We start from the raw sequence: 12641 nt of genomic DNA, 5'->3' as shown, positions 1-12641 counted from the left end.
AAAAAAATGGAATTCCACTGAGCTTTCTATAAAATTTAAAATTTACTGATTTTTCCCTCTGTCATCGAATATAAAACCTGGCACTTTCTCTAAGAATTCCTATTGAATTTCTATTGGAGCTCTATGAGAATTCTATTTAAGTTTTATTGCAATTCTATTGAAAAATTCTATTTTTTTTTGCGTCAATTCCATTGAAAATTATGCAACTTTCCCCTGCATTTTTAATAGATATTTGTTTGTAGAAAAAAATCCATTGATTTTTCTAGGTAATTTATTCTGTTAGGATTTCTTCCACAGAAACTATTGGGCATGAATTTTCCAAGTTTTGTTCCTGCATTTGATTAAAAGAAAAGAAGAAAAACCGAGCGGAAAAAACTTAGAAATCTTACGGCTAAGAAAATGTATAGGAACATAAAAACCTATTTACTTTCTTGCACCAAATTTTACCTTAACAAAAAGACTCTATGAAATTGCATAATCTCCTATAGAATCGGCGCAAGAAACGAATAGAATTCTAATAGAACTTCCAGAGAATTCTCATAGAATTCCAATAAAAATTCAATAGAAAGCGCTAGGTTTTTCTGTTAAATTTTTTCATGCGTGTTATTTTGGCATACCTGTATTCAACATTTCCCTAATAAATCGTAGAATATTCTTAGAACTCGTAGGCCTATCGAAAACTGAAGAATATCCTCTCCTGTAGCGTTGATAATTAATAATAAAGGTTAAATTAATAATAAAGTTTTGACTACGTTTCAGTGAATTGTTCTACCTTGTATTTTCAGATTAATCCCATTCGATTAGTTAATATCACGTTATTTCTGATGAGCTTGTGATTGTTCATCTGAAAAAGCATGCCATCTTCATATTTATTCGATTGTTTTTTCGCTCAAATCACGATGCTATCGGACCTGTCAAATCATTATTGAGGTTAAGTATACTGGGATTGAGTAACTGGAGATGAACCTGAGGTTGAGTAGTGGCCATTCAACTAAAGCCCGGCGAAGCGTTTCGCGTAATAGTCTAACGCTGGGCTGTGAGCGCGTGACGCGGCTCAACCTCGGGTACATATCACGCGCGTGGAGTTTATCCCAAGCTGGGGCGGAGTGGCGTATTTCTAGCTGGGATACGGGTTCCGAGCCGAGCTCGAGCGGCGTGATTTCTACCCGGGAAGTGCGAGGTATCTCATACGAAGCCTCTACTGTATTAGAAATTTTCGTTCTCATTGTAATTATCGATGTTCAATCAATCCTCTGGAAGTTGTCAGAGTAATCCGACTGTTACGCTGAATTTTTTAAATTTATGCGGAAAGTGTATGAAATGAACGCGCCATTTTTTATTGAACTGCAATTTCTTTCCACAATTACCTTTCGTATATATACGAACTAGGTATACCTAGTGAAATTTGCTACGATTCCCTAGTACTTTTTATTCAACTTTTCTCTCCGTGCACTCTATTATACATCACTGATCACTGTCACTTTTATCAAAATTTATTCCGGAAAATTCTCACTTTTTCTCTCCTTGTGGAATTTTTTTTGTATAACATGAATTATTATTTATATTCTGAGATAAGGAATTAATGAGGTGCGAGGAGGTTCGTACGATAGACTGTATCGCCATGACATGTTTCTGATAATAATTAATAATACCTCTTATATGACAAACTTTTGAACATTATATTTCCGAGGATTATTTGATGAAGTGGATGATTTAAACAAAATAAATGGCAATAAATCAAATTTTGTGTTCAGTGACATTTTATTGTACGAAATCATTTAGCGTTCTCTCGAATTGGCTTCCCCCGTTTCTCCTCGTAACCCTTTGTAATTATAGAGATATAGTTCTTGTTGCCCTGACTCCCTCCGTTTCCTTATATCGCATTGAGTTCAAGTTCTCAATTGTTATTGTTTCCTTTCTAAACCAGCCAATTTACAACTTTTTCATCGGGTGCTGTTAATTTTTCAGAATATTATTTGCGGTTCGGATGTTCCACTGTTATACAGAATGCCAAAAAAGAATAGAGAGCCATTAAGGATATCCAAGTAGTTCAGGCAATTTTTTCTGGGGGAAATCCCCTTCAGAGTTTATAGACTAGACCAAGAGTATTTTTTAGGTGCAGTATAAACTTTAGTTTCCGAACATATTTTCGAGAAAACTATTTTTGAAAGAATGAAATTTAACACATTGTGTCCATAAGAGCTGTATACTCCCACCTTCAATCCAATAGTTCATAGTCTTAAAGCGTTTTCTCGTACACATAACCGTATATGACTTTGTTCGTTACACTCTCTAGTTTTTTTGGGACATTAAAAAACATAAGTTTCCGGACAGATAATTGCAAACAATCAAATTAAAAGCTTCTTGATTGGGACGACGGCCATATTGGGTGGTTTGAATCCGTGCGTTCCTAACGTCTGGCAACAGTCCGCTCAAGTGACTACTCGGACCGTATTTACGAGGTTATATACAACACATGTGCAGTGTTGCCGTATGATCATTAGAGGTTAGACCAACGAGAGTCAAGTGTGAAATTGAATAAAATATTGTTCACAATATTCATTGAAGAAATTCCTGAAAAAATGTATTCAATAATGAAAAATCCGAAAAAGTATGGGGACGGCAAGATTTTCAACAAAACTGAAATCTTGCTTGAAAAAAAGTTGCCAATTTGAACGAAGTACTTGGATATCCTTAAGCTTCCTGAAAGTTCCCTACATTCACATTGTCACTCATCACATTAAACATACTAAACAGGACCGTCCGAGAGTACTTCCTGAATAATATCTATTGTTGGCTCATATAGCAATGATCTGGAGTCTTTTCCCCAGATGAAGTCCAGATGAGTGAACCAGGGATAATTGACTGGGGTTATCCCTTTTCCATTGGGCAGTAGATTGTAGAAATTTTTAGCATCCTGAAAAGTAGAAAATAGTGTACTATGTAACGAGTGCGTCAAGCTGCACTTTTTCGTACGCACGCGTAAAATATTCTTTTTTTTTGTAACGCCACAGCGTCTACTTTTCGAGCGTGCTTCGGGAGTAAAAGTCCGTTTTTGTACGGAGTGCGCCAAGCTCAAGGTCGTGTGTAAAGCCAATTTTCCTCATGCTGTGAGTAAAAGTGGAAAAGTAACGATGACACTCGTGAGAAAAGTGGTTCCTGGAAGACTATTCTCGAGTTGAAATCGTACGGTCGCATGACGGTTCAACGCATGCGATCTACGAGACGTACTATGAGTTGCTTACGACCAACCTAAAATCGAACAATGTTGTCCCATCACGTGAATAATCCCTTTCTTATGATACCTACCTCAAAAGTGCACTTTTCGAAACGGTTTAGTGGGCGTAAAACGGTTGTTTTCCGCACGGCATGCGTAAAGTTCACGAACGTGCGTAAAGTGAATTTCGAGTGCATAAAGCGAAGCCTTTTCAGCACAGTTTTTTGACTCATGGAAGGTGTGTGACACTTGTCTGTAGCGAGTACCTCCCAAGGATCAAAAAACACTTTTTCCACGAGTGCCGAATCCTATTTTTTAAAATAACATGTGGAAGGTGGAATTTTGTAAAATTTCATTTTACGCATACGTGATGAAATAGAATATTGTATTACTAGTGCGCAAGGTTCCACTTTTTCACACGCACATGTAACACGTCCTATTTTTTGTGGTACCTACCAAGTTCACTCTTCAGAACGATAATGGGGATAATGTGGTTATTTTTGTGTACAGTAGAGTGTCCCTAACTTCACCACCTCGGGGCTATAAATTCCACGAAATGAGCGGTTGCAGCCATCCACACTCTATCGCTATAGAGGGGTGTCGTCCAAGTAGAGTGAGAGTAAGAGGTTATGAAACATATGGAGCACGAAAAACGTGCGGGAGCAGAAACTGTTTACTGCGCATTCGGCGAGCGCAGAGAAATACACACACAGCACTCACACACGTTTGGGGTGCTCAGAGGGAAGGAACACTCGCCTCGGCTGTCGCTGATCGCCGAGAAGTTGAAGAGCAGAGAAGTTAGGGAGACTCTACTGTACGAGGTCGAGCGGAAATAATATATTTCGATACGAGTGCGCAAATAGTTCATTTTCTGTACTGCTTCTCACGATTTTTCGTCTGGGAATTGATATTGCATACTTCCCAAACTGGAAAACTTGAAAATCACTACAAAAAAATCTTGTCCCGGGCTGCTGCGATGGGGGTTTTTTCCTCGTCCAGAAAATAGTATTCATCATTAGGCCGAAAAAAACTTCTCTGGCGAATATAAATATTGCAATCATATGAGCTCTTGTGGATTGCCATACTCGCCTTGGCTAGAGTGGTAATTCCGCACATGGGCATGAGTCCCGTATTTCGTCTCCCTAGGTTAAAAATCTACTATTGGGCAGGTATTACAAAATATACTATTGCCCATCGTCCTTCTAAAGATTGATGCAAAATGCTTTGACTTACCACACCAGTGGCCACCTTATCATTGAGACCATAGAACATGAAAATCGGCAGAGTATTTTTCGATACGTTGTAATCAGGGGCAATTGGTGTCTTATAAAATTCTAGATTTTTCACTGGTCCGTGATCATAGTATCCGAATCTTTTCGAATTGCACATTTGTAGATAATGATTTAGAGCTTTCGTCGATGTACCCGCTGGAGTATGAGAAGTAATGGTCGGAATTAAATTCTACAAAAATTCAACAAAATTAATTACATGTGCTCTGAAAAATTCATTCGGTGGTTGAACAATTTGAGTCACTTTTGTCGACAAATATTTTTCAATCTGAAAGGAGTAGCGCATTTTGAACGTGAATTCTTCCTTATAAATCTTATATATCTCAAAAATTCTTAAAAGATGTAATATTAAGCAATCTCTCAATTGAAAATTCAGAAGTCGGTGTGAAAGTGAAAATTAAAAGAATTCAAGTAACTTGAAAAAATTCCAGCTGATCTATACTTGAAATTTTTTGGATTTACTTGAATTCTCATCTAAACTACAGTGTCATAAGCCTCCATTTGAGAACATTACTATTGATCTGATGGCCTAGGGCTACATGAAATGTCAATTTTTTTTTTAAATCACGTTTTGCGAAGTGATAAAACGGTTTAAGTCGACTTATCTCCCAGTTGAGTTTTTGAAAAATATTTCGGACTCTAAGGAAGATAGCGAAATTTTCGTAATTACACTTGTTGTAGCTCTCAATCGGCTCTAGAAAAAGGTTACAACAAAAATTTTACTATCTCCCTTACATTCCAAGATATTCATTAAAAACTGGTCAATATTCAAAATTGACTTGTACCGTTTTACCACTTCGCTACGGAATCATCCATGAATTTTGCTAAAAAAAATTCAGATTTCCTTTTCAAGTTATTAACGATTGACGTTGCTTCTTATACATGGGCTCTCATGGAGATTTTTCAGTTTAGCATAGAACTATATTATCACCTCAGATGGCACCGCAGTTTCGTGCTAAACAGAAAAATCTCCATAACAACTCATGTATAAGAAGCGACTTCAATCGTCAATTACTTGAAAAGGAAATCTGAAAAAATTCTAGGAAATTTCATAGATAATTCAATTGTGATTATAAACATTCTATATGAATTCCAGATGAATTTCATTATTTACCTTTTTCGCACGAAATACCTTAATCGTGATAACTACTATTTTTTAATAAATAATCGTCTATAAATGTCTATAAATACTCACTTGCATAGAAACAGGGACGAGTATACACTGTTAGAAAATTACACTTGAAATTTCAAGTGAAAAAACTTTAAATTTTTAACAACGATAAAGTAACATGAAATTTCTGTAGAATTTTTCATTGACAAATCAGTTAATTTCTTGAATATTCAAGTAATTCTCGATTTTCAGATCCATACGGCACTGAAAAACCTTGATAATGTTGACAATTCAGGCAATAACTTCTCTCAAACATAATTGAATTTTCAATAAATTGAAAATTCAATTATGTTTGATGTTCAATTTCCACGATGAATTTGAAAATTCAAGCTTTCATTGAAAAATCAATGGTTTTTTAATACGAAAAATCAAATTTTCTTGAATTTTCAAGATGAATGAGAAATTTAGTGAACGTTTTCAATTGAAATTGAATTCAAACTCACAACATTAGAAATTCAGATGACATTGTGACTGCAATTTCAAGAAATTTTTAACAGTGTAGGTACATTTACCTTAATGAGATATTTTTCAGAACTTACAAATCTAAGAGTGAAATTGACTCTTTGTGACTCACCACCTCAAATTGGGTGTAATCGGATCCAAATATTGCAAAGTCCATATTTTCACACTCGAATTCTTCAAGTTTGGATGCATCACATATATATTTCGTGAAGGTATTGACCTTGGCATCCCGAGTGAGGAATGGACCGTAGCCGAAGGTATCACCCAGAGCCTTCGAACATGAAAAAATGGGCATCATCAGTCGTTCTGATCACCCAATCAATGTATACTTTCGTCACAATGCCGAGAAAAACTTTTCGGACGAGTGTGAAGGTTGCAGACCGAGGCGAAGCCGAGACCTGCAATCACACAGGTCAGAAAAGTTTGTTCAGCCGAACGATGGAGCAAATTTTTCTTCACCCTGTCTGTAACCCGCGTTTGACGGACACGAAGTGTCCATAAAATTCGATTTTACGCACGGTATGATGAAAAGTAATTACTCGACACTACCGTGAAGGCCGGAGCCAAAGGTGCAATGGCACGCATAGGACCCTTCCAATGAGCAGTAAGGCCAACTGGTGCGTAGCAAATAACAAACCGAACTCTTTTATGTATATCAAGACGGTTTGATCCCATGACAAACATCCCCGTTGTTCCCATTGAGTGACCAATATAAATCACTGGCTTTTGCTTGTAATCAGTGACGTAAGTTATCATAGCAGGCAAATCGTAAATTCCCAGCTCGTGGAAAGAGAAGTTCCAAAATTTGGGATTGTCTAGGGGTAAAGTAATGTGGGCAGCAGAGTATGTGTTACCTCTGTAGTTACCCAGCCACACATCATACCCTTTATCAGCTAATAAATATGCTGCAGTAGGAGATGATGGATAAGTCACGATGTAAATTAGTGGAAATTAAATGTAAAATCATCACGTACGAAAAAAGTTGATAGAAAAACCTAGCGAATTCGTTAGAAAATTCGATTAAATTTCTATTAAACTTTCTATTAGTTTTTGGCTGATTCTATTGACATGCTCAATAGAAAACATTCAATAGAAAAAGTCAACAGAATTCGATTTTTCTATATAACTTATTCTTTTCAAATATTTTCTATAGAATTTGCTCAACTTAAATTTTCGTTTTTTCATTCTAAGTTTTTTTCATTCTATTTTTCTTTTCTTCTCATCAAGAAAATCAAGCGAAAAACCTTAGAAAATTTGAGCCAAGGAAATTCTATAGAAAATATCTCAATAGAATAAGTTATACAGAAAAATTGAATTCTATTGACTTTTTCTACTGAATATTTTCTATTGAAGACTTGTTCTTTTCTTTTCACTCTTTTTTTTCTTTTTTAATAGAATCGGCCAAAAACTAATAGAACAGTTCAATAGAAATTCAATAGAATTTTCTAATGAATTCGATAGGTTTTTCTATTCAATTTTTTCGTCCGTGATCATTTCGTGGAATAGAAGGTCACCTATAGCTCTGCCCTTCCCCTGCATGATCCAGTCCGTAGAACAGCCGAGCAATCCGTGCTGCAGAAATATTGGGTATCCTAATTCATTTGGAATTCGGTGAAGTTCTAGGAGATATCCATCATCCGTTTGAACTGTGTGACTTTCGGCGGGATATCCTGCTCGGCGTATTATTTGGGGCTGTGGAAAATTGACAGGTAGCCAGTGAATTTGCGATTAGAATACCCGAGTGGACAATCAAATGAGACTATAATAGGCGACGCATTAGTGAAAATTGAATTTGATCAGTTTTGTTTTCTCAAATCTTTCTTTGTTTCAATTTTCGATTGTTTCAAATCTTTCTAATCACTACCGCTTCTCACTTTCATTAATTTTTATCTCAATGAAAATGTAATTGTTGAATAATTTATCCGAAATCGCCATAATCCTCTCTATTTTCTTCTTCGTTTCTCATTTGCTTTTTATGTTCTTTTTTATTTTTAGGGATGTATTATGTGCTATACATATAAATATATACTATTCTATATATATATATATATATTTTTACCGTTAAAAAAATTAACGTAAAAAAAATATATATGCATATAGTATATAGAGCATGTGTTATATACCATATAGAGTATAGTATATAGTATAACTAGGGGGCTACACCCCCTGCTCGCTCTGCTCCTCCACCCCCATAGCGCCCCCAATACCTTCATGTCTGACCCTTCATTTCTGACCCGTAATTTTGGAGTTTTAATTTGGAAAACCAAATTTTGATATGACTATATGATCCCCGAGCCTTATTCTGCTCCTAATTGTAATCCTCATTGCCGTTATTTAGACCCTTATTCTAACCCTTACTGAGACCCCCATGAGCCTCATTTGGACCTTTATTTGGACCAGCATTACCCTCATTCTTACTCTTGTGACCGTTCATCTGACCCTTATGACCTTTAATCGAATGCTCATTATAACTCTCGTGACCCTTATTTTGACCCTTGTGAATCTTACTTTCTGACCCTTAGTTCTGGAATCTTAATTTTGAGAACCGAATTTTCATCAAAATTCAGTGAAAATTCGCAATACTCAGGAAAGTTGAAAATTTATGTCATTTTGTTTCTGAATATTTATATTCCATTCAAAATTTAAATAAGTTATAAAATTTCCGTCTCATTCCCACTAAAAACTCATGAATTTCCTTGAATTCTACCTAAAATTTGGAATTTCATAACAATTTTTCCCTAAATCCGATCCGATGTCACTCTCATGAGATTTGCTCTAATCTCTTCGATGAAATTTCTAAAAATGTCTAACAGTATCGGCTGAATAAGTAGGAAAAATCGAGTTCGCTCCACCATCACGTGACTTGTTCGGTAATTTATCTCTTTTTTTTTCTCCGTGTGAGCGAAATCTCCACTAGGATAGTCCTTATATTGAGACTACTAATTATAATTGAAAGAGTAATCAGATACATACCGTCGTTAGCACAGTATTCGGATCATACGGTACCCCTCTCAAAGCATCCAGTATTGACAGTTTCTCGCCAGGCGTCAATGGTTGTGGTAAATTTCCATCTACAATTTTGTTTATTATCACTCCCGCTACGTCCGCCAATACAACGCCGGTGAGGATCAATGCAGAAAATGTACTCTGCGGAAAATCGGTGGTCTTCATCATTTTTTGACTCGTAATATCCAAATTAACTTGCAGATACCGTTTGCAATGATCTGACTTGAAATTAGTTTTGACTTCATATTTATATGGTATTTCTAGTATCACAAGAGCTGTACTGTTTATCATTCATAATGAATATGCTATCTTTCTTGTTAATTTCAAATTCCACTGCGTCAGAATCTCCAATTTTTTCATTTGAAATTCCGATACTTGAGGTATGTCGTGTTCGGAACTAGTGGTTGGAAAACTACATTAGAATATCATTCATGTTCGCCTCCGAATTAACGATAATAAAAATCATTTGAATCGGAGTGATGCTCATAAACTCTTTCTCGAGATTCCAAGTAGTTTTTCTTCAAATAAGCTTATCTCCCCTTCTATTCATCTGATTTCAATTACTCTGTTTTGAAATGCAAAGGGATTTTTTGAGAGAAATTAGTACTTTAAATTATTTAAAGACATCCAAGTATGTTTTACCGTTTCGTAGAGACTACACTGTAGATTCAATCATTTTTAATCGTCAAATCTGTCAATTAAATTCCGTGAGAAAAATTTGAAAAAAGCATTAATATTCAGCGTCATTAAAATTATATTTTGCACAGAATTATGATTTTTTTCAACATGCGTTGTTTAAAAATAAATAATGGAAATTTTTTTAACTGCCGGAAACCTTATCTTTTTGGGCATGACATCGATTTCTCAATAAATTTGTTACGATTCCGAACAAATGATTTTTATGGTGGAAAGTAAACGTTCTGATTTTTTTTTACAAATTTTGAAAATATTTTCCAATGATTCTATATTGAGATTCAAGTTGAGACCTGCAAAGTTTAAAGAATAAAATCATTGTCAAATGTCGGGAAACATAGGGTCTAATGGGGCTCAAATGAAAGCTGTGTTGTTCGACTTGTTTGAGATTTATTTATCATAATTGAAATTTGAAAAATAATATAATAATTTTGTAATTTAATTTCTCAATTATTGGTTGATAAAATAATTCGGAATTTGAAAATTTAAATTGATGGTTATTTTTAAAATGAAAAAATTGGTGAATAATATTAACAATCGACTTGTTCAGAATTTAACCGTAATTCAAAATTTATACTGATAAAAAGAGAAATTTTTCTATAAATAGAAAAATTTCTTTCTATAAATAGAAAAGTTTTTGAAAAATATTTTAAACATTAAAGTATTTGAATATGGAGGAATGGTTGAACTGGAAAATATTTTTCTATTCACTCAGCGATTGCTTTCCTAAAAAAGACCACTAGATTCTCCTGCGACTCACCTCCTACATCTTCACAATATTTGATTCTAAAAATGAGAAATGAAGCAAAATAGAATAAAATCACCAAGAAAAACTTGAACCCATTTTATCCACCAACTCATTCCTTTCACGTCCATCAAGATTTGTCAGTAGAAAAAAAATCCCCCGCTTTTTCTTGAAATCACAACAATGCGTGAGCGTTTATTCCCGGTGAAACTTGTGTTATTTCCCTTTAACCGGGCAGCTAGCATCTGAGCACCCCTATGTGTATGCTGACGTAGGGCCGGTGCAAGTATTTTTTGGGAAAAGCCAGAAAGGATTCTGCCGTGGGAAAGAGGGGCGCAGGCAAGAGTTGGATTTCAAATAAAAACGGAAGAAAAAAAAACAACAAAGGAAGATGAAAGGGGGGAAGAAAAAGGGAGGAAGGAGGGAGGGGGGGATGGAACGTCTGTCGTATCGCAAATTTTCACGCTTTTACGAAGAAATGCGATGATATTAGTTCCATGAAAAAATGTAATTTAGGGAAAGGTTGGGGGAAAGGGTTGAGAGGCAAAAGGGGTTGAAAAATGTATTAAAAGGCCAAGTGGTTCGTGGTCGTCTCGATTTTTGATGGAGGGAACCCCATTGGATCGTATAAATTTTTTAAAATCAAGAAAAATTGAATGAAAGGGTTAATTTCTGTGGTCATTCCGGGCATTGTTGCTTTTTGTCCCTCGAGAATAATGAAAAGGTTAAAATCCTTTTTTTGGGTTTGAAAAAATGCTTTTTTTTCGGGTGGAGGAAAAAATCGTTTTAAGGGTTTTTGATTTATTCGGGGATTGCTCGGACTTTTAACCCTTAAGTTTCGCACGGTTTAACGGACAAAATGTGAGATTTTTGTTATTACTGGAACCCGTCTGTTAATTTCATCGGGGGGGTTGAAATTTCGAGTGTTTGAACTGAAAAATCTAGTTTCGAAGGTACGCGAGCCGTTTTCACAACCTCACGTTCAAGTGTGATGTGCAAGGTTGTGGAATTCAAAATATTTTTAAACCATGTGTTAGAAGTGATGAGTCAGCGAGTAACACCCACGAAGAGTGGATTGAGCAGTCGAATCAACTGTGCGGAAGGGAGTCTTCAGCATTGATGAAGCTGTATTCACAAGATCCCAGCATTTGAGCAATTGCATTACATCTGCTTATGAAATATCAACTCAAAAATTTTAGAGGAGTGGGAGAACGAGAACGGATCTGCAAAAAATCTCCAAGTGAAAATTTCTCGAAAAACGTGGAGATCACCTTGAAATCAACGATTGAAACTTTTCTTTTATTCAAGGGGAGACCGCGGTGAAATTTAAGTCTCCACTCAGCCTTAAGGATGTATTACACCTTTTTCACAAAAATTCAAGTTTTTTAAATTTTTCTGGTAAATTGTTGATCGGATTGATGTGAAAAAATATACCGTTTTTGCGTTTTTCCATTACTTAATGATTCACTAAATTTCATGATCGTGCAATCATTTTCCTGTGTTTTTTGTAAAACTTTTCGGAAATTAACAAAACTTTAGAAAAAGTGCAGGAAAATGATTGCACTACCATGAAACTGCGTTAGTCAGTCAATAATTGTAAATTGCAAAAACGGTATATTATTTCGCGTCAATCCGATTAAAAATTTGCCAGAAAAATGAAAAAAACTTGAATTTTGGCCGAGAAGGTGTAGTACCCCGGGGACGAAAAGTCAAACGGGCCAAGATTGGGCTAGTACTGGCAGCCGAGCTGCCGAATCTTGGGTGCCGATCCTCAATCGGCCTTGGCCCAGCCTCGGTTAGCCATTGGTTTGATAACGTTGGGCCGATAGTGGTTGCCAAGTGTCGGCCGATAATCGGCACCCGTGACCCACCCAATACGCATTTTTAATAGTTGAAAAAATTAATTAATACATGATTTTTTTATGATTTAATTTGCATTCTTCAACTAATCCTTCCTGAAGAAACCGATAACCACTGATAATGATGATTGAAAAGTTGGACTCGTCGAAATTCGATCCTGGAACCTTCGGGTTGCTAGTTTTTTTTTTTTTTTTTTTT

The 12641-nt window shown here is 35.7% G+C and overlaps 1 protein-coding gene across 3 annotated transcripts; it reads right to left on the bottom strand.

Annotated features, from left to right (window-relative positions):
* Positions 1 to 1754: 1754 nt before the first annotated feature.
* On the bottom strand, positions 1755 to 9347 carry LOC107039936 (lipase 3). Of its 3 annotated transcripts, XM_015259797.1 has the most exons (7): positions 9113 to 9347; positions 7654 to 7831; positions 6689 to 7044; positions 6252 to 6410; positions 4451 to 4678; positions 2751 to 2917; positions 1755 to 1953 (listed from the first exon to the last, which is right to left on the bottom strand). In XM_015259797.1, the coding sequence occupies exons 1-7, from the start codon at positions 9311 to 9313 to the stop codon at positions 1944 to 1946; spliced, it is 1299 nt and encodes a 432-aa protein (XP_015115283.1). In that variant the 5' UTR covers positions 9314 to 9347; the 3' UTR covers positions 1755 to 1943. The 3 variants fall into 3 exon arrangements, with proteins under 3 accessions (XP_015115283.1, XP_015115286.1, XP_015115285.1); XM_015259800.1 differs by lacking the exon at positions 4451 to 4678; XM_015259799.1 differs by lacking the exons at positions 1755 to 1953; positions 2751 to 2917 and adding an exon at positions 4184 to 4359.
* Between the last annotated feature and the right edge of the window lie 3294 nt (positions 9348 to 12641).

The sequence above is a fragment of the Diachasma alloeum genome, unplaced genomic scaffold (genome assembly GCF_001412515.2).
Source record: "Diachasma alloeum isolate Michigan unplaced genomic scaffold, Dall2.0 Dall_scaffold_00313, whole genome shotgun sequence".
Lineage (NCBI taxonomy): Eukaryota > Metazoa > Arthropoda > Insecta > Hymenoptera > Braconidae > Diachasma > Diachasma alloeum.
Note: the sequence above shows the minus strand (reverse complement) of the source record. Positions and strands in the feature narration are given on the sequence as shown.

Excerpts from the sequence above, each read along its gene's own strand:
- LOC107039936 (XM_015259797.1), bottom strand. The coding sequence starts at position 9,313 with ATGATGAAGACCACCGATTTTCCGCAGAGTACATTTTCTGCATTGATC. Across the intron at positions 4,679-6,251 it reads ATTACACCCAATTTGAGGTG|AATTTAATTCCGACCATTAC; the intron begins GTGAGTCACAAA and ends GAATTTTTGTAG. Across the intron at positions 2,918-4,450 it reads ATAAGGTGGCCACTGGTGTG|GATGCTAAAAATTTCTACAA; the intron begins GTAAGTCAAAGC and ends TCTACTTTTCAG.